We start from the raw sequence: 26,751 nt of genomic DNA on the forward strand, positions 1-26,751 counted from the left end.
GTGGCTCGCTCGAAAGCAGGGTACTATGACTGCCTGTAACAGAAAGAAAGCATGGGGGAGGTCAGAGACCACAGATGCGGGTGTTGAAAATAGGAAGCGGAAGGAGGGAAGTGATGGAAGAGGATATTGGTGGTCCTTGATGAAGTCATACTCACCCCATTTCGGAGCATGTAGTAATCCAAAGCTTTCCCGGCCTCCAGCCATATACCCTTTTTGGGGTCGTCGTCTGACAGAAACAGCCCAAAGTCGCTGGCTAAAAGAGAGGACGGATCACCTCAGACTTATAAGGACCCCAATGTGGCTGAATGGCTGCACCACTGCCCCTTATTATTTTCTCAGGGATCCGGGGCCTAAAGGGGAGGGAGGGAACCAAGGAGCACAGACCTGAGAGATGAGAAGCCTTGGGAGACAACAAAGTCATCCCCCAAGACCAAGAGCCTGGGAATAAGGAGGGACCAAGGACTCCCGCCCCAGCCATCTGGGTAGTCAGACTCACGAGGGCCAGACAGGGCCTCTGGGATCCGCTCCCGGATGATGCGACAGGCGTCATACACCATGGTAGACGGCTCGAACTGCATCGTCTTCACCACATTCCCAATGCTGATCTTCAGCGAAAGTGCAACCATGGTGGCGGCTTCTCCTCTCCAGTCTGGCTATACCTGACCTGTGGCATCAGGGCATTAGAATACACCCTTGGTGGAGGAGAGGAGGCCCCCCAGATGGAGCCCCAGGAAAGGGAGTCACCAAAGCAGATAGCAGTGAGGTTGTTTTTGTTTTATTTAATAATTTTAAAGAATGAAGGATGAGTTGCATCAGATGGATGTCTAAGGTGTCTAAGACATCTGAAGGAGAGGCTGGTCTGCAAGGTACAAAAGCAGGTCTGAAACGCGGTGTTACCCGAGGACACCGCCCCGCCCCCAGCACTGGAATCTGTGCCTCCCTTTTTTCTTCCAAGTGTTTCTCTCTTATCCTTGTCCCTGCTCACCTCCTTTCCCAGCCCCGCCTCTGCCCTGTTTTCATCCTTCCTGGTTCAGTCTTCTTCTCTCTTTGCCTCTTTCTATACCCTGCTGGCTTCTTCCTGTCTGCAATTTTCAGAGCTCTGCCCTGACTCATCATATGATCTTCCCTCTCACAGCTTTAGCCTCCTCCTCTGCAGAATGAAGACGTTACGTTAGATAATCCCCAAGGGCTCTTGAGACCTGCAAACTCTGTCTTTAGCTAGCCCGGCAGGGAGGCCAAACACTTGCTGTTCAATCCATCCAGGCCCACTTGTCTCAGCTTTCCTCTAACCTGACGTGCTGGAGGCCTCCCGGAGGAGCTTGGCCCATGTTTGGTTCCCCAGCAGGCACCGGGGTGTGTGTGTGTGTGTGTGTGTGTGTTTCAAAGCAGGTCAGAGAAAGAGCCCAGTCCTTCTAACTCAGTCCTTGCTCCTTCTAAGTCACCAAGTTACTACCCAGTTCTCACCATAACTCCTCCTATGCTCTCTCATCTTCAGTTAGTCCTTCTGAAAGTCTGCCCTCCATCTCAGCTGCCTCTCCTGACAGTATTTTCATTGCGGCCGTGGACACCAGTCTCACCCAGCCCTCCCGGCACCACCTCTCAGTGGAGGCGGCAGGCAGTGCAGAGTGTACCAGACCACAAGTCTGCCTGGCAGCTGATGATGTGACCCAGCTCCGCACAGAGACTGGTGCCTCTTACCTAAGAGAGTGAGCAAATCCAGGCTGCCCATTGCCCTCTCTGCAAACTGCTAGCCCCAAAGGGGAGAAAGCAGACTAGAGAGAAGGCTGGAAGCAGAGGTGGGGGTGTTAGGAAACAGCAGCTGAGGACCAGGGAACTTGGCAAGGGGTATGTTTTTGGAGGGTGAAGAGATTAGGAGGGATTGAAAATCTAGGTAGAAACAGGAGGCGGGAGGCAGATGTGGGAAAGGTCTGGACCAGGGATCTGATAGACAATTTCTAACCTTATAAATAGTACAGAGTCTCAAAAAAGAAGCAGCCACAGCTCGTCCTCTATCTTTACTCCCAAGAGCGGACTCTCCCAGTCTCCCCACTACTAGGTCTCTACTCCCCTCCCCATTCCTGGAGCACCTCTCCCCATAGCTGGACAGACCTGGCTGTTGGGTCGCTGGAAGGTCTGCGAAGCTGAGGGCACAATGAAAAGACCTTAGACCCTAAGCTGAAATTGCATGTTTCCCCCCATTTCCTCCGGACATGGGGACACCCCCTTCTTCCTCAAGCACGGAAACCTCTGGTGAGACCCCGATAAGGGAGTTGAGTCATGGCTACCCTCACTTTCAGGCTGGTCCTCAGTGGACATCCACATGGCTACAAGAGGGTGAGGGAGGAAAGGGAATTGAGTGAGTTGGGGGCGATGATAGCACAGAACCAGGCCCCTGGAAGCATGGGGAGAAGCTATCCAATTCCTGTTCCAGCCTGAGAACTTTGCTCCCCTTTCTATCATGTTTTATGGAACAGCAACAATGCCCCCCCCCATGTCCCCCTCCCAGAGAACTCCTCCTCCCTCAAGACATTCCTGAGATGCATTCCAGAGAAGTTGGGCAATTGTGGGTGGGGGGGAATAGAGGACAGGAGGTCAAATCCCAGCAAGGAATGGAATGTAAGTGTACTGGGGGTAAGGAATTTGGGGTACACAGAGAATACAGTCAGAGCAGGTACCCACAAAGGGAGCTGCAGAAAGACAGGGAGTTACAGAGAGGGACAAAGGGAGAGAGAAAGCTGAAGACAGAGTCAGAATGTAAGAGGGCTGGGGGAGTAACACTCAGTCTGTTACCAAATTTGGCCTCTGAGTCTGTAACCGCTGAGAGGGAGGGAGGGTTGTGGGTGAGACTGACATATCCGGCCTCAGGCTGCTGGAGGCTCATTTAGGGCTGGACTGGGCAGCTGAAGGGCTGGACCTGACTTCCCCCAGCACGACCCTTCCCCACCTACATCCAGATCTATGCATATTCATTCTCCCTAGATGTACCCCAGCCTATGCACAGAGCTCTTTCTCACAAAGCTACTTACACAGTCTCTACATACACATTATCTCAGACACACAGTCCTACACAGATCCATCACAACCACGTCATCTTCCCATGGACTCCACCCCACGCACACAGCTGGGACGTACAAATACACCTCTATCGGCAAGCACACAGCACTCGGCCCCAACACCTCTCCTCCCGTTATATAGACACTCTCCTTCCATCCATCCAGCAAGCATTTTCGAGGGCGTGTTATGGGAAGGCCCTGGGCCAAACTCAGTGGCGGGTAAGCCCTAGCCTCTGCCCTCAATGGGCTCCCAGTCAGCAGAGTGGATGATCTACATACAAAGTTACAGAAGGCAGGATGTGGTAAGAACCAAGTGGTATGTGCTCATGGGAGAGATCCCTTTAGGTCAGGGAAGGGGGGCTAAAATGTCTCCACAAAAAGTGTCATTTGAAGTTAGGATTAAAAAAATAAAGATAATAAAAAATAACAATGATCTATCTTTTATTGGTTATATGTCAATTGCTTTGTGTACATAATTTCATTTAATCCTTACAGCAACCCTGCAAGGTAGGTGTCGTTATTTCCATTTTTACAGATTAGGAAACTGAGGCTCAAAGAAGTTAAGCACTTGCTCAAGCGTTTAACTTGAACAAGTCACACAGCTAATAAGTCACACAAACTAATAAGTTGTGAAGCCAGGATCCAAACCCAGGTCTCTGACTCCGAAGCCCAAGCTCTCTCCACTATTCCAGCCAGCCGGAGATGAGTCAAGGGTGGCATTCCAGGCAGAGAGAATAGCATAAGCAAAGGTGGAGAAGCAGGAAATCACGGAGGGGCATTCAGGGAAGTGAGGAGGCAGGCTGGTTGAAGCACAGGGTACCTGCAAGTGAGCAGTGATGGGGAAGTCAAGGTTAGGGTGGAAAGGCAGGGGAGAACTCAGCAGGAGTATGCGGAATTTCACCTACCAGAGGGCAACAGGAGGCAAAGGGAGGCTTTGATCAGAGAAGGGGCATAATCAGAACTCAACTTTAGGAAAATAACTCTGGCAGCTACCTTGGAGACTGGTTGTAAAGACACTGCATTAGCACAAGTGGGAGGTAATGAAACCAGAGTTAGAATAGTGGAGAGGAGGACATCACTCATTAGAAATTTTAAGAGGTAGAACTGACAGGACCTGATGACAGTCTGTCCTCAGGAACCAAGGCCGAAAGTCAGGCTGGGGTTCCATTGCTTCGCATCATCAGTAGGCACTCAGAGCGGCTGGGAGAGCTTGAGTTTAGGCAAGGAACTGGGAAAGGGGGAAAGAAAGGAGCAGATGGAGTTGAGAATGTGAGATGAGGCTGCAGTTAGGGGATGTGGTTAGCAGCCAGGTAGGGGTGGCTGCTAACCACATGGGGTTAGTGACTGTATCAGGCTGGAAATGGGGAAGACAAAGTGTAAAGAAAGACTGGAGAAGATAACAGTAGGAAAAATACGTCTATAGTTAGTCACTGGATCAGGCTGGGGGAAGAGGAAGAATAATTATGTGGATGGTGGCTAAGACAGGGAATGATGGAGTGAGGTCAGAGGCCAAGTCAGGCTGCAGGAGGTTGAGAAGAGATGTGGTAAGTGGCTAAATTAGGCTACATTAGTGGGATGTGGGGGAGAGTGAAGGGATGTTGGCAGTGTCTAAGTAAAGATGGAGTTGAGGGGAATGGGGTGCAGCCAGTGGCCGGGTCAGGATGGGTAGGGGATAGTGTTGTGGTCAGTGGCAGGGTCAGGCTGGGAGTGAAATGGGGGTGTGGTCAGTGGCCTGGCTGGGCGTGGGATCAGCAAGATCCAGTTTCCTCTTTGGGTCTCATTTCCTCTTTTCTCTTGGGGGAGTGGGGGAAGGGGATCTATAACTGGACCAAGAAATTAAGGAGGCTTAGAATCAAGGAATGGCACATAGCAGGGACCGTAAGGACTTGGCAGTAGTGTTGGACTGGTGGTGGGGTATTCAGCAGATGACCAGGAGGTATGCACTTGAATGAGTGGGTGAAAATGGTGGGAGAGTGCTTTCAAATGATGGGAAAGCTCAGATTTGCAAGAGAGTAGGATGTGCGGATTCAAGGGTGGGAAGGGAGGCAGAATTGACACTGAGAGCAGATGGTAAGGTGAACAACATGGAAGCATTAAAGGCAAGGGAAGTATTCTGTAAGTGGGTAGGCCTGAAGGGTGTGAAAAGCAGGGCCAGGGAGGCGAGTTGGAGGGGAAGGCTTAATATCCAGGGAATGAGGGAAGAGGGAGGCAGTAGGGCTGAACTTTCAGAGGATTAAGCCATCCCCTTCTCCCATGGGAGCAGTTTCCTTGGTCTGCTTCCCCCTTAATCACCATCCCTTCTCCCCTAGGCAGTCCCCCACTTGTTACTAAGCCTTGTACACCTCCTGAGTCCCTAACCCTTTCCCACCTTCTATCTTGTAAACAACATGATCCAGGAACCCCTGCCCCTCAACTGTGGTGGTCACAGCAAGAGGCCTAGGCTTAGACAGTAGAATGAAGCTGGAATCCCAGATGCCTGCAATTCTAGCTGAAGCCCAGAACCCTTGCCTGAAATTAGTTTGTCATTTCTCTGGGCCAAAGAAGTCCCTGTGACTACAGAGGCAAAAGAGCCCTCGCCGCAAAACAAGGGCATCTACTTACTGCCAATCTCTTAAATTTTACTTGCCCGAGGTCAACCACCCTGACCTCAACTACAACACCGAAAACCGCCCGAAATTCCTAACATTAACCGTGACCTTAATTTGTCTCCTGATTCCCAGTACTGGCTTTGACACTCATCCCTTTCTTAGCACACACCTGTATCCAATCCCTGATCCCTAATTTTGATCTAATTTTTACCTTTAACACAAAATCCCGACCTTAACCCTAAATCTTGACTTCTAAACCTAAAGCTCATTTGTCACTTGATTCCTGATTCACCCCTTCCCCGTTTATCCCTAATACTGACTATGCCAACCTTCCCTAATCCCTAAAACTGGACTTCTAACCTAGTTCCTGTTGGTGACCCTTAACCTGACCCTGAACTCTAACTTTGACTTATGTTGGCCATCCTAGAAAACAAAACAATGCCCTTAATCCAAACTTCACCTACACAAAACGCACCTGACTCACACTAATAAATCTAAATTTTAACCCCGGTTTTATAACTCCAAAAGCTAACCTTAACTCCTAAACCCAACTCCACCTAATCCGCAACTCACCCAATGTGTTCCTACTCACCCGCTATCAACTAACCTCAAAGCCGATCCCCGCCCTACGCCACACTGCCACCCACTCCTCACCCTCCCCCAAACCTATCTGCTCCCAGGAAGGGCCAAGCTCCCGAAAAACGGCCTATTTAACTCCGAGCACAAGCGGATGCACTGGACGCTGACCTCTCCAACAGGACCCGAAACAGACGCAGAAGAGTCAGCGGCCCCGCCCGCCCACCCGCCTCCCGGACCTGGCCTCGCAGCCCCACCCTGAAGCCCCAGCTCGCCCGGTCCTCCCTACCTGCGCTGCCCGGCTCTGTGCCCCGCCCGCTGGTCTGCTAACCCGCTCGTTCTCCCGGTGGCTCTCAGGCTCCGGCCTCGCCCTCTCTTCGACACTCTCCCGGCCACTTCCGTCCCGGGAACGTCCCCCACCCGCGGGCGGCGCCCTGGGCCCGCGCTCTATGGTCGCGGGGGCTGCAGGAAGCTGCTCTGGCTCCAGCTCTCGATGCTCGGGAGCCTGCCGACTACCGGCAGCCCCTCCCCGGCAGGAAGCGAGGGTGCGGCGCAGTCAGAGAAAGCGCCCAAACTGCGCCGGAGTTCCCTTTTAGGTTCTAATCCTTCCTTCTTCTAGCCCAGGGAGAGGGCGAGGGCGGTTCCCCAGAATGCCCGCCCCCAGGGAGTGAGGGGGCGGCAGGCACGTACCCTCTATTTGCATAGCGCCCGGGACGTGGCGCGCACCGACGCCGCTTCCGCGTCGGGGGGAACTCCAAGTCCCGGAATGCTTCTCGGGTAGGTGCGTCACTTGTGTTGTGTTGGAAGTTGCGGGGAATCGAGTCTGGGAGGCGGGTTCGTTTTCAGAGACCCTGCTAGCAGCTAGGAGGAAAACTCCCGCTGAGGAGCCTATAGGTGGGGTCGACTGCCGGTCCGGGTCGCGCGTAGGGTTGGGGATTGGGGCCGGGTGGAGGGGTGAACTCCTGCGTTTCTGCACATCCTTTCCGTAGATGTCTCATATGGATCTGGCGTTGGACCCGGTTGACCATGACCTGCTGGGCTTCCTGCTAGAGGAAAGCGGAGGTTTGGTGGCGGCGCCCGATGAGGCCTTGGCGGCTCCGCTGGGTTGGGAGCTGCCACTTTTTGAGGTGGGTAGGGGTCTGAGTCGGGGAGGCCCGGGGCCGATTGTGGGGTGTGTCCCTAAGGCAGTGGGTGGTGATAGGTTAAAGCCTGTTAATCTGAACCCTGTGCAGGCTCTGAGTAATTGGGACGTAGAGGATTTCCTGAGCTGCCTGCCGAGTCCCCCAGCATCGTTGAACGTTTTCAGCAACTCTAACTCCTGTCTTGTCCACCATGATCACACCTATTCTCTCTCACAGGAGCATGTCTCCATAGATCTAGGTAAGTCTGAAAATAAGTGAAGTTTTGGGGGAGGAGAGGACTCACGGGGCCTGGCTATTCGTACTTTCTCTTTTGCAGATAATGAGAGATATGGAGAAGAGGGGGCTCAGATGACTCCACTGCATGTGGAGGAGCCGGCAGAGCAGGTACTTGACTTGATTTACAGGAGGATTATTCCCGCATTGCACGGATTGGGGCAGGATTCCCCATTCCGTTCTGACATCCCTTTGCAACTCTGCTGCCCATCTCTCAGGAACCCCAGGAGATTGCTAGGCTAATACTGACTGAGGAGGAGAAGAGGCTCTTGGAGAAGGAGGGGCTTACCCTGCCTGGGACGCTTCCTCTCACTAAGGTAAGACTCCATTGGAGGAGGTTTGTGAGTCCCAAGTAGGCCAGTTCTGTTAATTTTATATCAGTAACTTGAAAAAGAACTGAGGTGAGAGATTAGCACATTTGTTGTTACTAGGAAGCTGGAGCATGTAGTTAGTGTGCTGGGTGCAAGGGCAGATGGTGGTTTTGCACGGCTTGTACAAATTTTGGTGTTCTTTTTAAGTAAGAATTCAAAATTATCAGGGTAATATTAGTAAAGGGATTTGGAAAGTACTGTGCAAGCATGGGGCCCTGACCCTTATATTTCACTGGTTTCGTGCTAATATACCTATAGCTGAATAGTAGAATTAAGTATTAGGGTTCATCAAGGCTGGATTGAGTAGTATAACAAGAATAAGTGTAAAATCCCGATTTTCAAGCAGTGAGTGGCGGCTTCACATGCACAGCATTGTGGTACTGTGATGAAATCAATGTTCATTAACAGAAAGTTTAAAAGAATTTTAAGTTCTTAAAAGTACAAGTTGAGGGAATTCCCTGGCAGTCCAGTGGTTAGGACTCTGTGCTTTCACTGCTGAGGGCCAGGGTTCAATCCCTGGTCGGGGAACTAAGATTCCACAAGCTGCGAAAAAAAAAATTACAGGTTGACTCAACAGTGTGATATGGCTACTAAGAAAGTGAATGGGGTTTGGAAGCTGTATCTTCGGATATCAGTCATCTAACAGCGTTGCTGCTAGAAGGGCAGTAATCATCTTGCTCTCCTTTTTACTGGCTAGAAAGCATCTTAGTTTCCAGTTTTGAGCCCAGATCTTTGACAGATATTAAGAGGATGCAGTCCATCCTGAGAAGAGTAGATAAGATGATGAGTTAAGTTTTTTGCCCAGTTTTTTTTAAACTCTGAAGAAATGTCAAGTGCTTTGAAATAGCCAAAGACCTTTGTTCTATTACGGCCCCAGAGATCAGGTGCTAGGTAAGTCCAATAGGTAGAAATAATAGAGGCAGACGTTGGCTCACGATAAGGAATTTTTTTTTAGTTAATAAAATTGTTACACTGGTTTGGCTCGTGAGGGCATTAACAACTGGTCCTCGGAGGCACTCAGACAGAAGCAGAGTGCCTGTTGGTCAGGGAAGCTGTAGAAGGAATTTCCACATTGGGAAGATCGAACTCAGTTGCCTTCAAACTCTTTCGTCTAATGTGTCTTGGATGATACCCCTTTTCCTGTCTTCTCTTAGATGGAGGAACAAGTTCTGAAACGAGTGCGGAGGAAGATTCGAAACAAAAAGTCTGCTCAAGAGAGCCGCAGGAAGAAGAAGGTGTATGTGGGGCGTTTAGAGAGCAGGTATAAAAGGGAGCGGGACTCGGGGGTGGGGAGAACAGAGGTAATTGGAAGTGTTAGGTTTTTTTTTTTTTTTTGTTTGTGTTTTTTTTTTTTTTTTTTCCAGCCGCTCCGCGGCATGTGGGATCCTCCCAGACCGGGGTGCGAACCCGGTTCCCCTGCATCGGCAGGCGGACGGGCAACCGCTGCGCCACCAGGGAAGCCCGGAAGTGTTAGGTTTTTGAAGGGAGGATACAGGCCATGCCCCCACTCCCTGTTATTCCTCCAGGGTCCTGAAATACACAGCCCAGAATCTGGAGCTACAGAACAAAGTACAGCTCCTAGAGGAAGAGAATCTGTAAGCAACTCTTCGACATCAGTCCTTTCTCATCCCTCACATTTAATACTGTCTCAGTCTTTCTCCTGCTCCACACTTGATTTCTAACTAGGCAGCTCCCACGTGTAAGGTTTGGTGCTTGGCCTTTAGTGGATCTCTGATTCTAAGAAGCTCATAATAGCGGGGAATAAATTTACAAGTAACTGTGGATAAGTATCAAGAAGGAGAAAGGAGGGAATAAGAAAGACCTCATGTGGCAGATGGCATTTGATAGTAGATAGGATTCTGGGGTGGAGGTGTGGGGAGCATTCTAGGCAGAGAGAACACAGCATAGTCCAGTCTGGCTGGAACCCTAACACAGGTGAGTTGGGCTGGAAGGTAGAGAACGTATAATCCCTGGTGAGGATTGTGTGCAGAGCTGATCAGGCAGTGCAGAACCACTGAAGGGGTTTGCAAAAGTTTAAATCAGGGCAGAGACGTGTGTGTTTGTTTTAGTGAGGTCAGGCATTTTGTTCGCAGAGAGGAAGAGATCACTTGCAAAAATAGGTCCAAAAGTAAGAGAGGATTCAGTGCACAGATGGAGGGGATGAACTTAACAGGAGGGTTTTGTTGTATGTCAGGGTGCCAGGCCAGGGGCTGCTGTCTGTCCCCTCTCTTCCTCTAGGTCCCTTTTGGATCAGTTGAGGAGACTCCAGGCCATCGTGATTCAGACAGCAAACAAAGCCAGCAGCGGCAGCACCTGTGTCTTGGTGAGGATGGTGATGGAAGGAGAGATTCTCTTCTCAGGTGGCAGGGATAGGGGTGCAATGCAAAAGCAAAGCTCTTCTTCATTTCTTTTCTCCTGTGCTCTAGGTCCTGCTGTTCTCTTTCTTTCTCCTTTTCGTACCTGTGATGTACTCGTCGGACACAAGGGGGAGCCTGCCAGCTAAGCATGGAGGTGAGAGCCTTGAGGATACCATTAAGGAAGGGCTAGGGGAGAAGCCCGGCCTGCCCTGAACAGCATTTGTCTCCTCAGTGTTGTCCCGCCAGCTTCGTGCCCTCCCCAGTGAGGACCCTCCCCAGCTGGAGCTGCCTGCCCTGCAGTCAGAGGTACCAAAGGACAGCTTGGACCATGAGCTCCAGGCTCCTAGCAATTCTTGCTGCCTCTTCTATCACATGCCTCAAGCTCCTAGCGCAGAGCCTCCCCTGAAGTTGCCACTGCCTGACAGTTTCTCAACGTCCTCCTGCCCAGGTCCCATCTCTCCCCTGCATACAAATCTCACAAGTGAGGGAGGATGGCTCTCTACCCACAGCTCCACGTCTGTTATCTTGCCGGGCAGATATTCAGGCTAGGTGTGAGGATGTGGGGGCCTCAGTCATGGTCTGCTGCCCCCAGTCTGTGTTCAGAGGAAAAGGGACAAGAAGGGGCTCGCCTCAGGTCCTGGTGCCCTGTCAGGAAGTCTGAGGACTCAAACACACCACACTTACTGGCTTTCTGGGTCTTTTATTTGTACCCATGTATGTCTGTCACCCCATGAATGGGCCTGGGGGAATCAACTGACCTCCTTGAACACTTCATGCAGTGAGAGGATGGGATGAAGAAAGAAATAAATAAGTGATTCAGATGCATGGGTCACCCTCAACCCCTCTTTACTGGCGCGGTTGGGTAGGGAGAAGGGAGGGCATGATTGTCCTGGTGGCTCAGGGCTGCAGGAGAGTGGGGGCGGGTGTGGAGGAGGAGGAAGGGCCAGGCTGAAGGCTGGGCTGTTAGCGCCTCCCTCCACAGTTCACGAGGTGCACTCTGGGCTTGGGTTTGCCACGGCTTCCTTTGGTCCAAGTTTGGGCCTGGTGCTTAGTCCTGTGTCCTGTTTGGTGATTGGCCCAGGGGCCTTTTTATGCTGCTGCTGCTGCTGCAGGGCCAGCTGCATGGCCCAGATGCTCAGCGGCCGCATGTAGGCCAGCGAGCGGAACACCTGCTGCTGGCAGTACGCCTCAGGCGTCTGGAAGGCCAGGCCCAGGCGCTCCCACACAGTACGGTAGCAGCCTTCAGCTGTCTGGAAGCCCTCCCAAGTCAGCCCCTGTCAGGAGAGATGGCAGTCATATTACTTGGCAACCCCTGAGTAGCTATTTCAGCTGGACAGACGGAGAGAATAGGGTCTGTGCCCTCAGGGAGTTCCCAGCGAGTGGGAGAGAGAAACTTGACTCACAGGCAGAAGCCTGAAGGCAGGAGATAGAATGCATGCCAGGGAAAAGCGGGGGAGCTCTCTAGATGCATAAGATGACATTGAATTAGGCTGTACAGAAGTTTGATGGCTGAGGAAGTTTGCTAGGCCAAGGTACAGATGGCAGAGAGATGGGGAAGGGAGTGAATTACCTCTTGGATCATGGTGGCTGCCAGCCCGTAGACCACACCCACCCAGACTTCATCAGACTGGACACTGGATCTATCAGGAACACCATGGGGCTGCATTCCATTCACAGCCCCCATGGCCCCTCCTGCAAAGCCCTGGACATTGAACTCAAAGATAGTTTGGAGAGCACGGACCACATGTGGGGTAGGAAATACCTAGTGGGGCAAGGGAAGAAACACAGTCTCTTAAACTTGGTTCCCACCTCCAGGAAAAACCCTTACCTTTCTCTCCGGTTCCTCCTCCTAGTCTCTCACCTCACTGTCTCCTTCTCCTAGGCCACTGGCCCTCAGGAACCACTGGCCAGCACACTGGTCAGACATGATGCTATAGGACTGAGGCTGAGCACTGCATAGTTGTAATAGCGGCCACTCCACAGCAGTCTCTCACAGGCCTCTTGGCCCCAGCTAAGGATGGAAGAACATTTATCCTGGACCTCCTGTGCCCCACACAGAGCAGTCATCTCTCAGGAACCACTGGCCAGCACACTGGTCAGACATGATGCTATAGGACTGAGGCTGAGAGCTGCAGTCATAGTTGTAATAGCGGCCTGGAGGAGGGGAAGGACAAAGTAAGGCTCCTTACCTCCCCAGAGCTGCCTTAAGATTCCTTAGGATCCCCTAACTCACCATTCCACAGCAGTCTCTCATAGGCTTCTTGGCCCCGGCTAAGGATGGAAGAAAATTTATCTTGGACCTCCTGTGCCCCACACAGAACAGCCATCTTGACCATCACAGCCACAGCTGCCAGCCACAGGCCTCCACAGTAAGCACTGATCAGAGACACAGGTTCAGGGAATTAGCCTGGCAGCTCTAGCCACTCCCATGTAGAAATAATAGGCAGTCACTCTTCCTTAAGCCCACAATCCCTTGCTGCCCAGTTCCCCACCTCAGGCCCCTGGAAATCCCTACCCCCCAACCTGGGGCCTGTGGTGACCCATCCATCATAGGTTTGGTCTGCATAGCCTCCATTCTCAATGAGTCCATCTTGGTCCTTGTCAAACTTCATTTCAGACTCCATCACGGCCTAGAGAGGGACCAAGATACTGAAGACCTAGATGCTAAGAAAAGACAACAGTAGCCAGATGGGCTCTCCCCAAACACCAGGTAGCATGCCCCTGGCATGACCACTGCACATGCATCCCTTACCAGACACACAGGCCACATGTCCCTCAGGAAGCAGTGGTCACCCGTCAGGTAATAGTCCCGATAAACCTGCAGCACAAACTTCAGGTTCAGGTCCTTCCAGTCCGCAGTATCATGGACCACATATGCATTGACCCGGAGCCATGGCTCATCATCTGGGGAGGGGAGAAAACCTGGTTCATCTGCACTGCAGGGTAGGGTAAAGGGTGCAAAAATTGAGGAAGAGAAGCTCATTTGTGGTTGAGGGACTTTTACCTGGATCCCCAACATCATGGGGCACGACGTTCCTCCTTTTCACAGGTGCTATTATCCCACTCATCAGGTACCGTTGCTGTGCCAGGTCCTCCCTGAGAGTGGCCAGAGCTGGGGGAGCAGATACACAAGCGGGGGGGGGGGGGGGGCGGGGCAGGGAATGGGTAGGCTTGGGGTAGGGCACAGAACTGTGTGTGTGCGACTCCGGGGGGGGGGGGGGGGGGGGGGGGGGCAGAGACGGGGGGGGGGGGGGGGGGGGGCGGGGCAGGGAATGGGTAGGCTTGGGGTAGGGCACAGAACTGTGTGTGTGCGACTCCAGAGGGGAACCAATAAGCAGGATCCACATTATGTTTGGGTGGAAGAGACAGTGTGAGGGACCACAAAGGTTCAGGGGCGTGGAGAGCTAAGAGGGCAGAAGAGGCACAAAAGGGACCCTCACCCATGTCATACTGCAGGCTGAGCTCGAGTTTGGGCCAGAGCATGACGAGGGCAAAGGAAGCGTAAAAGTGGACATCATATGTGTTGTACATGCGATATTCCTGGCCTGGAGGAATGAGGGAGACACACTGTTGCCAGGATTCCTGCTGCTCTTTCATATTGCTCTGCCTAGCTGCTCCTCTAGCATTGGGGGTGGGGCACCTTCACACTCCATACCTGACACTTAACCCCATCATCCCAACCAGTACCCTGGGATAGGCAAAACCCATCATCCCGCCTGGGGGCAGGGCACCAACTGGCCTCATGGATATGGCCTGCCATACTGCGTGCACCAGCAGCCCATACCTTCAAGGTAGCCGAATCGACCATACTCTCGTAGGAGGGGGCGGAGCTGACACATGCTCCCCACCAGCTCCTTTCGTAGGCAGTCCTCAGGAACTTCCAGCCATACTGTGCCCCCATCAGCCAGGAAGTATAGTTCATTGAACAGCGCAGATTTGTACCAGGCAGGCAAGGATCTGGGGAGTCAGGAGAAGGGAATGGTCTAAAGAGTGTGGACCTCCCAGGAAAGGATGGATTCTGGGGTTCAGCAGAGTAGGGGTCCCAAGTGAATCCCAGCCCAACTCTGCTGCCTTTGGCGGGTGGAGACTGAATCAAGGAGTCCCACTTGAGGTGTGAGTGCCTGGGAGAAAGGCAAGAGATGGGCCCCATTGGCACCTGTCATCCAATACCGGGCTCTGCCAAGCCGAGATCCTCTCTTCCCAGTCTGCATATCGGCACAGTGCATAGTGGCTAAGGGTGGGTGCTGCATCACCATCTGGGCCAAAGAACCTTGTGTACCGCCTGGGGTGGAGAGAAAGGGGAGGGATGAGAATGTGGGCTCCAGCTCAGAGCCCCAGCACCATGGACCCTGTGCTCTCTCATTCCCATCACCTGTAGTAGACCTGGCCCTTTGCTCCAAACATGATTCTGGGCATGTCCCAAGCCAGTGAGAACTCCAAGCGGCGCTGGCCTCGAGGTGGCAGCTTACCCATAACACACACAGCCCCAGCGATGCCTACTCCTTTCTGCGAGGGGGGGCTTTGGCCTGAGAGAAGCACAAGATGAATCAGCACAGGCACCCCCTTCAGCCGCAGGGGTCCCTAACATGGGAATAAAGCCTGCTTATTACCAGGCCTCCCACCCCTGCTCCCAAAACAGGGACAAACTCTCTTCCCACCACCTCCCTGTCAGACCCCCCATCACCAGCGAGGGAGTCCAGCTGTCCATCCTGAAGTAGATCCTGCCACACCTGCTGCCCCGCGCTGTCAGGGTCAAAGGCTGTGAGGTGGGTTACCATGGTATCTGCCTGTTAAGGGGCCAAAGACTCTGTGAGGAGAAACTCCACAGGTACGCCAGCTCCTGACTCCTGAATATCTTCCCACCTCCAAGTTCCAGAGGCTAGGGTGGTGAGGGTGGGACTCAGGAGTTGAGGAAGTGAAGAGACCATGGTGGCATGGGGGGTGGGCTCGGGCCAGGCTGAGAGTAGGGGTTCAGAGGCTATGGTATGGGGCAGGCTCCTCCATACCGTGAGTCGTGCAGCCACAGCCATCGTGTAGGGATTTGGAGGGGTTGGATGATGCAGAAGCAGCCCCTGTACAGTCTCCCCATCACGCTCCAGACAGAAGGGCTCATTCCACAAGCCCCCTGGGGCATCGTCTTCACCCCCCAGTCCATTCCGCATGGAGAACATGATGGACACGTCCAGGGCTTCATCCCCTTCATTTTCCACATCCCACACAAAGACTCCTACAGGCAGGCTGCTGTCCTGGGAGCAGAAGATCAGACTCAGATGGTCCCAGCGTATCCCTTCTGGCCCCACTCCCCAGGATCAGTCCTTGGCACCGAGGATCTGACTCAAATACCCGGCAATATACTCTGTCTTCCACTTGCATCTCCCCATATTGCCTGGCAGGCTGTCTGCCAGGAGACAAAAGACCAATTGGGCAGTGGTCCTGGGAAACCAGCATGATGTTCACTCTCCACCCCCTCTTGCATAGGTCATGGAACTTCCAGGAGAGACAGATCCTGGGGAAGGGAGAGCAATGGAGGAAACACAGAAGGGGAGCCTCACCTGGTAGTCATGGGGTAAGATGGGTGTGATCTGGCGGCAGGTGAGGGTGACATTTTGGCCAGGAAGCTGATAGACAGTCCAGGCTCGGGGATAGAGGGCGTGGTAGAATGCAAAGTACCCACACAGGCCCCAGTTCCAGCTGTGCAGGACACTCGGGTGCTCCACAGACAGGACTTGCTGGTACACGGTCTGCCCTTTCCGGCGCAAACACACTGTGAACTAAACCAAGAAGGTACATGGGCTGGAATGGGGTAACCCACAGGTACCTCAAACAAGTCTCCCTCTCCTCAGAGCAGCTCCTGCCCTGCCAGAGCCCGCGGTGGTGACCAATGCACCACAGCCTCACTCATCCCACAGGCCTTCCCCCCAAGCTCGGAGTAACCACCGAGTCGTGCCTCCCCCATCTATCTCCCTTCTCACTAATGTGGTCTTAGTGCCCTAAGCCAGGCCCTCACCATCTCTGCTTTTACCCTCTGCCTCTTCTCATTTGGATTTCAGACTGATCTTTCTTACAGAGAAATGAAGATATGTTAGTCTGTGTTTATAATGTTTCAGTGACTCCCGGTGGCCCTCAGGCTAAAGTCTAAACTCATCTACCTGGCTTTCAAGGCCCTTATTGATGTGGCCTCTCCCAGCCCATCAGACTCATTACCTGTTCAAGCCCTTATATTCTGCTCATATCAAATACTGTTCCTTGAGAACACTACATTTCCTCCTCCACGCTTTTGCTCATGTTCATTCTCCATTTGGTAAAACCCCTCATCCTTCAAGGCCTAGGTCAAATGCCATCTCCTCTCCTCAAGCAGTGAGTCATTCTCCTGTGTGTCCCCCTACCCCTCTAGTCTAGCATGTTATAATGTGCTCACGGGCTTCCCTGGTGGCGCAGTGGTTGAGAATCCGCCTGCCGATGCAGGGGACACAGGTTCGTGCCCCAGTCTGGGAGGATCCCACATGCCGCGGAGCGGCTGGGCCTGTGAGCCATGGCTGCTGAGCCTGTGCGTCCAGAGCCTGTGCTCCACAACAGGAGAGGCCACAGCAGTGAGAGGCCCGCGTACCGCAAAAAAAAAAAAAAAAAAAAAAAAAAAAAAATGTGCTCACATTCTGACTCCCTGACTCCTTTGGAAGGGAGGGCTATGAGGGATTAATATCTGTTCCTTGGTTCAAAGTATGCCGATATCTTTAATGTATATATGCCTGTTATGTTTAATGTATATATCAAATAATTTTTTATGTTGTTGGAATAGTAGGTAATGGTTAAGACCACGGGCTTTTAACCGCAGAGAAAACTGGTTCTGAATTCCTGTGCTTCCATTTACTAACCATGTGACCTTGGGCACGTTACTAAATCTCTTTGAATCTTAGTTTCCTCATGTGTAAAATAGACCTAATAATGGTACTTCCCTTGTAGGACTGTCTTTAAATATTAAATATTATACAAAAGAGGCACAAGGCTGGAAGACATTCCCCCAGGATACCTCAGGGATGAGCCACAGAGGAAGCTTGGGGCATTGGGCAAGGCTGGTAAACCTGAACTAGGAAGGGCATTATCATTAACAGGACTCAAGGTCTGCTAGTCATTTCTCCTTTGAAGATAAGCTGGAAGCTGGAGGCCTCCCTCAGACAGGAAATAGGAACTTGGTGGACAACTCAACATGGGAGGGCACTAGAGAGATATGATGAAAGGTAGGCCACATGCCTCTGGCATTCAAAGGCCTTCATCACTCCTTGATGAAGGAACACAGGGAAAAGAAGTGAAGCTTCAGAAAAGGGAAGAAGTCTGGAGATCTATGCCTGGGAGAGGGGCTTCCCAGGCCCCCAGCCAGAAAGACCTCCAGAGGAGTGACCACCAGCAGAGAAGCTGGCCTCTGGCTGAAGCCTGGCAAATCAGGGCGAGCAGTGGGCGCTCTGTGCATCCTGTCTTCCTGTGCATTTGTAGACTGTTGGTTTGTTTTCCCTTCTGATCTTTCAACCAGGTTAAGTGATCCTGGAATTCTCTGACTCTCTGTGGCTGGGTACTGGCTCAGCTAGTGGAACTGGGGCAGCAAAGTAGGTAGGAGGCATTTACTAGAAAATGAAGGGCACAGGGGTACCTTTTTTCTTTTAGGGAACGTGTGCTCTGAGTGTCTCGTTCCTATGGTACATCCTAGCACAGGGCTGGGCACACGGAAAGCATCCTGAGAGTACTTACTGGACTGAATCATGTACATCTCTAATTGCCACATCCTTCACTAGCGAAGAGACCCTTCCTGGCCTGGGTAGTACTGCCTGGACCTCTCCTCCACCTCCTGGCTCTTACTTGATCAGCAATGACTGTTTGGTGCTGGTACATTCCAGGATTAAGCTGCCAACGACAGAACTGGCCTCTCCAGCCTCTGGTGATAGTGCCTCCCCCAATGCCACCCAAGGGACAACCTAGAGAAAGAATCAGGATGGTTAGTGGGGCATGGGAGAGGAAAATGAGCCCATTTCTCACTTTTTAGACTATAAAGATGGGTTCCTCTAAACACCATGGGGATATCAAATCGACACATTGTACATTTTACACTTACACAATGTTATATGTCAGTTATAGCTCAATAAAGCTGGGGAAAAAACCCTAGGGGATGGGTCAGTGCAACTTAAATAAGCTGAAAGCCTCTTTGCCTAGCTCTGCAGTAGGCCTGGACACTGGGCCCTCTCTGACTGGGGAGAGCTGGAGTGAGGCTCACCATAGATCTGTCTCAGGGGCACAGAGTTGATGAGGTCGATGAAAGGTGTCTTCTTCTCCACCTGGGTCTTCCGGTACCACCACTGCAAGTACCTAAGGAGCAAGGGGCAGTGTGAGTGGAGGGGCAGCGGGCAGCAGTCACCAGCCTCTCTTTGGACACCCAGCTGTGACTTCCCATTAAATGTCCCGAGGACCCATCGCCTTCACTTCCAAACCTCTCCTACTCTCAACATCTCCACAATTCAAGGTCCTCTCATCTTCCCAGTTACCCCAGGTCACAGTATGGGACTGTCTTTGTTTCTCCTCTCTACTCTCCTTAGACGGAGCTTTCTGATCTTTCCACACCACTAACTCCACCACCACTGCTTTAATTTACTCCAGGAACTTTCGTCTGAGGTGCTGAAAGGGCCAGTTATGGTTTCCTGATTTATAATCCCTCGCACCCCACATACAGGCATAGGCTGCTGCGATAACTTTCTTCTTTTTAAAATGATGATTTTTCTTCCTGATTATGAAAGGTGAAAATTTGGAGAATGCACTAGGTGGAAGGTGAAAAAAATCCCACCCATATACAACCAGTGTTTACATTTGGAGGCATTTCCTTTTAAGTCTTTTTCTTTTTTTTTGTCTTTTTCTTTTAAGTTCAGCATTTAAACTGTAAGCTCTCTAACTTTGCTTTCTCATAATATCCCAGTAAAGCCTTCTAAAAACCACAACATTTTCCTGGTCTTATCACAGCTCTGTATCCAATAGGCAAATGATTCTATTTGGGATTCAAGGCTTTGACATCTCTCTCAGTCTGTTTTCTAATCTTCCTTCCTACAAACTCCCGTTCAGTGGGTCCTCATTAAGCAACCGCTGCCCTGCCAAACTCTCTCCCAATTCCACTCTTCTCCCTCACCAGCTAGTTTATACACATTGTTCAAGCACACCACTTGTAACCATGTAATTGGGTAACCCCACTGAGGTTTACTTTCCTCATCTACAAAATGGGGATGCCTCTTGCCCTTCCTACCTCAAGGAATGGTTGGAAGGGCAAATGGCACAGTAGACAGAAAAGCCACAAAGTGGAATATCCGTGCATACACTGTCTCAACTCCCAATCAGACACTGTCCTGTTATTTTAGTGTTCCTCATGTGAATCTGACATACTTTTAAGTTTCTCGGGGAAAGGGACAGTGACAAGGACTAGCTGATTATTACCCACAGCTTCAAGCACAGGGCAGGGCACATGGTCTGCAGTCAGTAACTATTTGCTGAATTTACAAAGAACATATGTACAGACAATGGGGCATAAGAGAAATGAACAGGGACAGGAGCAAGGGGAGGGAAAATCTGACTAAAGAACAGGGAGGGTTCATTCTGGGGGTGAGAGGAGAGGGGGGGAAGACGAAGGATGGGATGATGGGAAGGCAGACCTTCTTTGCCAGCTTCGAGGAAACTGGACTTTGAAACTGGAGGCCACAAAGGATTGGTGAAGGGAGGGAGGGCACAGCGCGGATTAGGGCAGTGAGGGAGAAATGCAAGATATGAAGATAGGCAGAACAAAGGAGTATCAGGCGCAGAACAAGCACTCAATACATATTTATTGAATGAATGGATTCTGGCTGAAAGGGAGAGCAACCAAAATTGAGTTCTTACTGCTCTAAGGCCAAGAGAACTCTGTCTTGCTGGAGCTCCTGATCACAGTACCTACCCCCAGTTCAGATCCCTCTCAGAGCCCACCTTTCTCTCACTCCACTTAGCTGCTGGCCATTCCTGACCTATTCGGCCTTTTCCATTATTTCAGCCCCCACTTAAGAATAATTATTCAGAATTCTTCCTCGTCTCACCCCTGCTTTCTCCTCAATGCAGGACCTCATCTCATTCCAAATCCCCTGTGTCTGTGATCCCCACCCTGTCCTGGGATGGAGAGCCAAGTCCAGGGGGCTGAGCACAGCTTCAGGCCTCTGTGATTCGGCTCATACTTAGGGACTGGGGGGCTAGGATGCCTACAGATGGGTTCTTGACCTCAGTGTCCCCACCACGTGCACCCCAATGTGCTGCTCTCAGTACCCCAGCCCTAGATCCTATTTTGACCCAAAGCCTTTTGGGGTCAAAACTAGGCTGGGTCAATTTCAGAAGCAGCCTGGAGGGATTATTTTTGTCTGGTACAGGCCACCCAGGGGAACTGGCAAAGGAGTCAGATACCCAGGCAGCGACAGGCCCGTCCCACTGCCTAGGGCTTGGGTTAGGTACACGGGCTCCCCACCCCAGCCCCAGAGCACTGACTGCAGAAGAGAAGGAGCCCTTATTTAAGAGGTTACCAGGGCTGGGTTTCCCGAACTTTAAGCCTCCCTCCCCAGCTCTGTGTTTACTGTGTGGACTGACTCAGGATGACCTCTGGGTGATGCTTTCTGTTCTCACATCCACCTGTTCCTGTTAATAGGTCTTGGCCCCATCACTAGTCTTTGAACTCAGTGGGGATCTGGAGGGATCTGGAGGAGTTCTACAGCCCAGGATAAGCTCTTGGAGTGTCTGCCACCCTTGTGTGGGGGGAGACCAGGAAATGCTCTGGAAGATTATTACTAAGCTCTGGGGACCCCTAAGGCAGTGCCTCTCTGGTCAAAGGTCTTTGCTTTTTATATAACGGGCCGTCTATTCCAGAATAGAGTGAACAGCACCTCTTATCGCTCTCTCCTTATGGTTGAGAGCAGGAAGGCTCTCACCCTCTCCCTGGAGCCAAAACTTGAGGAAAGAAGCTGATGGGTGTTGGGACTATTAAATGCTGTGCCTAAAAAAAGTTCAATGAATACTCCAGCTGCTCAGGAGAATCTGGGGCTGGGAATCCCGCCCCCTCCCCAGAAAACAACATTGTATCAGTACCACAGCTGCCAGAGTATCCCTTCCTACCTTGTCACAAAGTATAGCTAATCCTAAAGAGCAATCTCTGGAAAAGAGGGTGTATGTGAGAGGGAGCCTAAATGACTACAAGGCCCAAATGCTCCTGCTCTTTCTTGCTAAAAAGACAAGTTACTGGAAGGAAGGGGGTTGCAAAGAGATGTGACCTGGTCTCACCCTCCAAAACCATGGGCTTAAGAATTATGTTGGGAATGGGGGCCACCAGACTAGGACAAGGTATCCACCTACTTTCTCACCCTTTCCTGCCTCTGCTGGAACAAAGTGAGGTATAAGGCAGTCTAGCAATGGGATCTACTCACCTCAAGCCCATGCCCAAATGCTTCATTAGGTTGCTTAGCGAGACATTGTTGGCATTAAAGGGTTTCCTCTTCTCTGCAAACTCGTGAGCCAGGCAGATGCGCCAGCCAAAGGGAGGCACCTGGTAGCCCTTGGCTTTACCCTCATAGGAAGCCATCAGCTGCCCAAAGTCCTGCGGATTGCTGTAGCCCTGCTCATTCTGGGGTCGACTCTCCTCAGGGTTCTGGCAGTCTGTAACTTGCACAGCCTCAGTGCCTCCAGTATTTTCAGGGCAATAAGCGTGTGGATCCCCTTTGGCACAGCTGGTCTGTTCCGAGGCTGGGACTCCGGTTCTCATAGTCCCTGGATTCTGGGTCCCCACGACCTCGGTGGTCTCGGTTCCCGAGCTTTCTGGTACAAAGTATCTGGCCAGACAAACCCAGATGTGGGCGCGGATTGTTGTTAGGTGTTCCCTCGGAGGGTCGGCCTCTGGGGAAAGCTGAGGTGAGCTGGTGTCTCCGTGGAGCCGGGGAGCTGTTGCTGCTGCTGCGGTGGCGGCGAGAGCAATAAAGCTGCCACGGTCTCCCCCTCGGTTGTCTCTCTGGGTCCTGGGCGGGAAGGATCGGGCCTCGACGTCATTGGGCCGCGGTGATTAGCTGGCCCTGCCAAAGAGCGACTGGGCCCACGGAGAGGGGAGGAGCCCCCGGGACCAGCCCGTCAGGCACCGCCCCCGGGGCCGGCCTGGGAGTTCGCGGCAGCCCCGTCCCAGTCCCTGGGCCGTGGCACCAGGCCCCCCAGGGGTGGGCGCCGGGTCCCGCCGGCCAGTATCCGGGACGGCGCTCGCACCCGGGTGCCAGCCCGTGGGAAGGTGACCCAGGGCGGCGGGACCACTAGAGCCCCTTCCGGCCCTGCCGGCCGGGCGCTTCCGGCCGGAAGGGGCTCCCAGGGGGAAGAGGTGGGGGGGGCCGAGGGAAGTCCCGCCTCTGCCGCGGCCGCAGCCACGCACTAGGTCCCGGCCCGGAGGGGCGGGTGACTGAGGGCCTAGGTGCACCGAGACCCCAGTTTCGACCGTGCGAGGTGTCCGGGGTAGGGGCGCGAGATGCCGGGCGGCCGTGGCCCTGGGCTGGGATGTGGAACCTCGAGGGAAGGGGGCAGAGGCGGCCTGGGGGTCCCGGCGGGGTTGGGGGAATATTAGGCGCTGAGAGGGGCGGGGGGCTGGGATCCAGAGCGACTCCCTCTCCCTCCGCAGTGCCGAGTCAGCTGCCGCCATACCTCCCTTCCGCCTTTCCGCAACCCAAATCTGGGCGCTTCCCTCTGACACCCTGGTGCTGAACGCCCATTCCCCGGGTCCTCACCCCCAGGCTCACCTGAGACACCCCTCCGGGCCGTGGTACTGACCTCTGATACCCCTTGTTTTCTTCTAGATCCGATTCCGGAGCTGCCATGATTGAAGTGGTAGCAGAGCTGAGCAGAGGTCCTGTGTTTCTGGCAGGGGAGGCGCTGGAGTGTGTGGTGACCGTCACCAACCCCCTGCCCCCCACGGCCACTTCTGCATCCAGGTGGGGATGCTGGTACTGAAGAAGGGGGTCCTTCTGGTAGGAAGCCTGGTATCTATAGTGCTGAGCCAGAGCTCAGGTTGTCCTGTGACTACAGCACCACCTTCTTGCTCATTGTGCTCTCATTGTAGGAAAGGCTATTTAACAGAAGATGTGGGTGACATAGCCCTCCACTCTCCTTTCCTCTCTCCTCCCCCACTCCCCCTTTTACCCAGTATACTTTTCTTTGTTTAATGGTTTCTCTTTGGGGTTCTGGATTCTCTGCTCCAGAGGACAGCCGCCTCACTGTGTTGGTCTTCTCAGTGTGGTAGGGAGTTTGGGGGAGCATTTGTGAGGTCAAGAACTGCCCTCTGATGTCCTTTTTTCCTCCTCCCACAGTGAGGCTCTGGCATGGGCCAGTGCCCAAATCCACTGCCAGTTCCATGCCAGTGAGAGTCGAGTAGCACTGCCTCCCCCTGACTCCAGTCAGCCAGATGTCCAGCCTGAGAGCCAGACTGTCTTTCAACCACACCGAGGTTAGAGATGGGGCATTTGCGTTTGGAGGGGGATGGAACCATTGTTACCCAAGGGTGAAACTGTCAGATTGTTCTGGTGAGTCATTATAGTCTCTGTCGCACTGGGGATGTGGGAGAATGTAGTTATTGCTTTGGCGGTGTAAAACTGTTCCTATCTCACAACGAGAAAAGAGGAGTGGGTTTGGTGTGGGTTGCCCTTTGTTGGCAGTGCTTACTGCCCCCACTTGCTGTGCTAGCCTTCTCCAGTACTAGACAATGGGGTTATTAAGTTGCAGTCTTATCTTTTCTAGGTGAGAGGGGTCAGTGTATCCTTTCCACTCCACCAAAAATCCTATTCTGTGACTTGAGGCTAGACCCTGGAGAGTCGAAATCATGTGAGTGACTGCCCCCTGACCCCTCGATTGCCTTCTAAGGCTCCTGGAGGGAGGACCTCTCTGGCTGCTTCTGGCTGCCCTGACTACTACCTCCCAACCAGACTCCTACAGCGAAGTGCTGCCTATAGAGGGACCACCCTCCTTTCGGGGTCAGTCAGTCAAGTATGTCTACAAACTGACCATTGGCTGCCAACGTGTCAACTCACCCATCACTTTACTCAGGGTCCCTCTGAGGGTTCTTGTGCTGACTGGTAAGTAAGGGTTCCTGGAGGGAAGGGCTGGAGAAGAGCCTCACCAAAGCAGAAATGATCCTTAGAGGGTTTGTGAGAGGGGCTGGAGGGAAGCTTCCTGGTCTTAGTGCAGGTGTGAGGAGGTTGGGGAGAGAAGGTTCTGGAGCATAGGTGAGATGCGTACCTCAGCCGTGGTGCCCCTTACCTACAGGCCTCTCAGGTTGGAGTCTAAAACCCTACGCACTACTCTTCTCTCTCTTCTCCCCCACCACCTCTCTACTCATTTTGTCTCCAGGCCTTCAAGATGTCCGCTTTCCCCAGGAGGAGGCAGTAGCCCCATCCAGTCCATTCTTGGAAGAGGATGAATGTGGCAAGAAGGACTCATGGCTCGCTGAGCTGGCTGGGGAGCGCCTTATGGCTGCCACATCCTGCCGCAGCCTCCGTGAGAAGCCCTTCACATTGCCCCACCCCATCCTCCCCTCATAGTATTCCTGTCTCAGAGACGGAGTCCCCTAGCTGCCACATTCTCCTGAGGATCCAGTGATGCCTCACCCCAGATTCTAAAGGAAAAGCCCCACCTTTTGGCCTCTGGCTTCCAGCCCTAGACATTCCCCAGTGTGGACCCCAGGCTTACTGTGTCCCATTTTCCCCAGATCTGTACAACATCAGCGATGGCCGAGGAAAAGTTGGGACATTTGGCATCTTCAAATCTGTATACAGACTTGGCGAGGACGTGGTGGGGACCTTAAACTTAGGGGAAGGAACTGTAGCTTGTTTGCAGGTGAGAAAGGAGAGGGACTTTGGGGGAACTGGGTCTGAAGGTCTAGGGTGGAAGGAGAGGGCCTGCATAAAGAGGGGTGGCAGGTAGAAATGGGCAGTGAGGTCACCCAGGGTCCCTCTGGTAAAACAGCGTGAGATTGGGCTTCCCTCCCACCCGGAGTCAGCGCGTGCCAGCACCTGCCAACACGCACTTCTCTTCTTGCTCCCAGTTTTCAGTGAGCTTACAGACGGAGGAGCGTGTGCAGCCTGAGTACCAGCGGCGCCGCGGGGCAGGGGGTGCCCCCTCTGTGTCTCATGTCACTCATGCCCGGCACCAGGAGTCCTGCTTACATACAACCAGAACGAGCTTCTCCCTCCCCATCCCTCTCAGCTCCACACCAGGCTTCTGCACAGCCGTTGGTGAGACCCTGACTATTACCGGGGGTGGGGGGCATGGTAAGATGCTGCGCTTAGGTAGCGTATAATGAATCCTGATTCCTAACACACTCCCAGACATACCCACATCCAGCCTCTGACCCTCAACACTTTCCCGGACCTTCAACCTGTTTCCTGGGTGCACTGGCCCCTAAATTCTTAACAGCTTTGCACATCTTCACTCCCCCTACCCACTGGGACCCTGTGATGCACTGATCTCTGACTCGCCATTGCATTTACTTCAAGCTACCAAGTCTTGACTGTCCCACACTTGGCTTATTAGGTAGTTGATGCCATTGTCCTTACTGTCGTGGTTCCAGTTTACACACTAGATTTCTTCAGCTAAACTCTCGATCCTAGCTCCCTGCTCCACACCTCCCCGCTCTTCCTGAATACAGGTTTTTTTTTTTTTCTCATTTGCTAACCACATCCTGTCATTGAGTTTTACTCCTGGCTTCTAATGCTTCTACCTTTATCTTTTTTCCCCACAGTATCCCTGAAGTGGCGTTTGCATTTTGAATTTGTAACATCCCGAGAACCAGGTTTGGTGCTCCTACCTCCCATGGAACAGCCCGAACCTGTCACCTGGACAGGGCCTGAGCAAGTGCCCGTGGACACCTTCAGCTGGGACCTCCCCATCAAGGTGCTGCCTACAAGCCCTACCCTGGCCTCATATGCGGCCCCAGGCCCCAGCACCAGCACCATAACCATCTGAAACTGGCCCACGTGGCACTACTTTCTTCAAGATCCTGAGAACTCAGCACCTGACTCTAGTAGGGCCCATTTTTTCCACCTGGGGTCCAGTGGCACAGATAATGAGAGGCAGGCTTTCGGCTGTAGCATTCATTTATTTATTCAGAATAAATCGGAAGCTGCTAGTGGTTTCCCTGGAAGTGGCAGCAGCAGTGGGCAGTCAGCAAAAGGGCGGCCAGTTGAGTTTAGCTGGAGTGGGGAGCAGGAGCCGCAGGAATAGGGGTGTTAGCTGAGCCCCACTCTGGGTCGGGCCCTCCCCCTTTGCAGGGCAGCCGAGGGTCCGATTTTTGCACCAGGGAGAACTTGCACGTTCCTGCCTCCTGACGTACCTCA

At 52.7% G+C, this 26,751-nt stretch overlaps 4 protein-coding genes across 8 annotated transcripts in view; 2 read left to right on the top strand and 2 right to left on the bottom strand.

Annotated features, from left to right (window-relative positions):
- The window catches only part of LOC102990722 (talin-1), a 30,065-nt gene extending 23,174 nt beyond the window's left edge, over nucleotides 1-6,891 (bottom strand). Inside the window, exons 1-3 of one of the 2 annotated variants that reach the window (XM_055083265.1) lie at nucleotides 6,549-6,891; nucleotides 497-664; nucleotides 156-253 (exon numbers count right to left, since the gene is read on the bottom strand). In XM_055083265.1, the coding sequence (XP_054939240.1) occupies nucleotides 156-253; nucleotides 497-626 (228 nt within the window). In that variant the 5' untranslated portion in view covers nucleotides 627-664; nucleotides 6,549-6,891. Of the gene's footprint in view, nucleotides 1-155; nucleotides 254-496; nucleotides 665-6,506 lie in introns of both variants that reach the window. The other variant, XM_028486178.2, reaches the window with a different exon arrangement.
- A 122-nt stretch (nucleotides 6,892-7,013) lies between these two features.
- Nucleotides 7,014-10,938, top strand: CREB3 (cAMP responsive element binding protein 3). The gene is made up of 10 exons (XM_007108561.3): nucleotides 7,014-7,111; nucleotides 7,207-7,344; nucleotides 7,450-7,597; nucleotides 7,676-7,743; nucleotides 7,851-7,949; nucleotides 9,158-9,264; nucleotides 9,530-9,598; nucleotides 10,242-10,326; nucleotides 10,430-10,514; nucleotides 10,593-10,938. The coding sequence occupies exons 2-10, from the start codon at nucleotides 7,207-7,209 to the stop codon at nucleotides 10,907-10,909; spliced, it is 1,116 nt and encodes a 371-aa protein (XP_007108623.1). The 5' UTR covers nucleotides 7,014-7,111; the 3' UTR covers nucleotides 10,910-10,938.
- Nucleotides 10,939-11,044: 106 nt separating this feature from the next.
- Nucleotides 11,045-22,430, bottom strand: GBA2 (glucosylceramidase beta 2). The gene is made up of 18 exons (XM_055083267.1): nucleotides 21,820-22,430; nucleotides 18,621-18,712; nucleotides 18,209-18,324; nucleotides 15,913-16,131; nucleotides 15,367-15,606; nucleotides 15,045-15,147; nucleotides 14,733-14,886; nucleotides 14,517-14,642; nucleotides 14,145-14,317; nucleotides 13,801-13,905; nucleotides 13,365-13,472; nucleotides 13,113-13,264; nucleotides 12,884-12,990; nucleotides 12,594-12,736; nucleotides 12,463-12,514; nucleotides 12,222-12,291; nucleotides 11,931-12,122; nucleotides 11,045-11,634 (listed from the first exon to the last, which is right to left on the bottom strand). Exons 1-18 carry the CDS (start codon nucleotides 22,152-22,154, stop codon nucleotides 11,344-11,346), a joined length of 2,778 nt encoding a protein of 925 aa, XP_054939242.1. The 5' UTR covers nucleotides 22,155-22,430; the 3' UTR covers nucleotides 11,045-11,343.
- On the top strand, nucleotides 13,012-26,745 carry RGP1 (RGP1 homolog, RAB6A GEF complex partner 1). Of its 4 annotated transcripts, XM_055083266.1 has the most exons (10): nucleotides 13,012-13,070; nucleotides 15,839-15,926; nucleotides 23,221-23,355; nucleotides 23,731-23,867; nucleotides 24,158-24,241; nucleotides 24,343-24,492; nucleotides 24,767-24,913; nucleotides 25,125-25,252; nucleotides 25,461-25,650; nucleotides 26,157-26,745. In XM_055083266.1, the coding sequence occupies exons 1-10, from the start codon at nucleotides 13,022-13,024 to the stop codon at nucleotides 26,378-26,380; spliced, it is 1,332 nt and encodes a 443-aa protein (XP_054939241.1). In that variant the 5' UTR covers nucleotides 13,012-13,021; the 3' UTR covers nucleotides 26,381-26,745. The 4 variants fall into 4 exon arrangements, with proteins under 4 accessions (XP_054939241.1, XP_028341983.1, XP_023981889.1 ...); XM_028486182.1 differs by lacking the exons at nucleotides 13,012-13,070; nucleotides 15,839-15,926 and adding an exon at nucleotides 22,439-22,664; XM_024126121.2 differs by lacking the exons at nucleotides 13,012-13,070; nucleotides 15,839-15,926 and adding an exon at nucleotides 22,764-22,873.
- Nucleotides 26,746-26,751: the final 6 nt, after the last annotated feature.

The sequence above is a fragment of the Physeter macrocephalus genome, unplaced genomic scaffold (assembly GCF_002837175.3).
Source record: "Physeter macrocephalus isolate SW-GA unplaced genomic scaffold, ASM283717v5 random_586, whole genome shotgun sequence".
NCBI lineage: Eukaryota > Metazoa > Chordata > Mammalia > Artiodactyla > Physeteridae > Physeter > Physeter macrocephalus.

Coding starts and splice junctions, on each gene's coding strand:
- CREB3 (XM_007108561.3), top strand. CDS start 7,207: ATGTCTCATATGGATCTGGCGTTGGACCCGGTTGACCATGACCTGCTG. Junction 7,598..7,675: donor GCATGTCTCCATAGATCTAG/GTAAGTCTGAAA, acceptor TCTCTTTTGCAG/ATAATGAGAGATATGGAGAA. Junction 9,599..10,241: donor CTCCTAGAGGAAGAGAATCT/GTAAGCAACTCT, acceptor CTCTTCCTCTAG/GTCCCTTTTGGATCAGTTGA.
- GBA2 (XM_055083267.1), bottom strand. CDS start 22,154: ATGAGAACCGGAGTCCCAGCCTCGGAACAGACCAGCTGTGCCAAAGGG. Junction 14,887..15,044: donor ACAGCTGGACTCCCTCGCTG/GTGATGGGGGGT, acceptor TGCTTCTCTCAG/GCCAAAGCCCCCCCTCGCAG. Junction 14,318..14,516: donor AGCCCGGTATTGGATGACAG/GTGCCAATGGGG, acceptor CTGACTCCCCAG/ATCCTTGCCTGCCTGGTACA.
- RGP1 (XM_055083266.1), top strand. CDS start 13,022: ATGCTAAGAAAAGACAACAGTAGCCAGATGGGCTCTCCCCAAACACCA. Junction 13,071..15,838: donor GGGCTCTCCCCAAACACCAG/GTAGCATGCCCC, acceptor CCTCTTGCATAG/GTCATGGAACTTCCAGGAGA. Junction 24,493..24,766: donor GAGGGTTCTTGTGCTGACTG/GTAAGTAAGGGT, acceptor TTTTGTCTCCAG/GCCTTCAAGATGTCCGCTTT.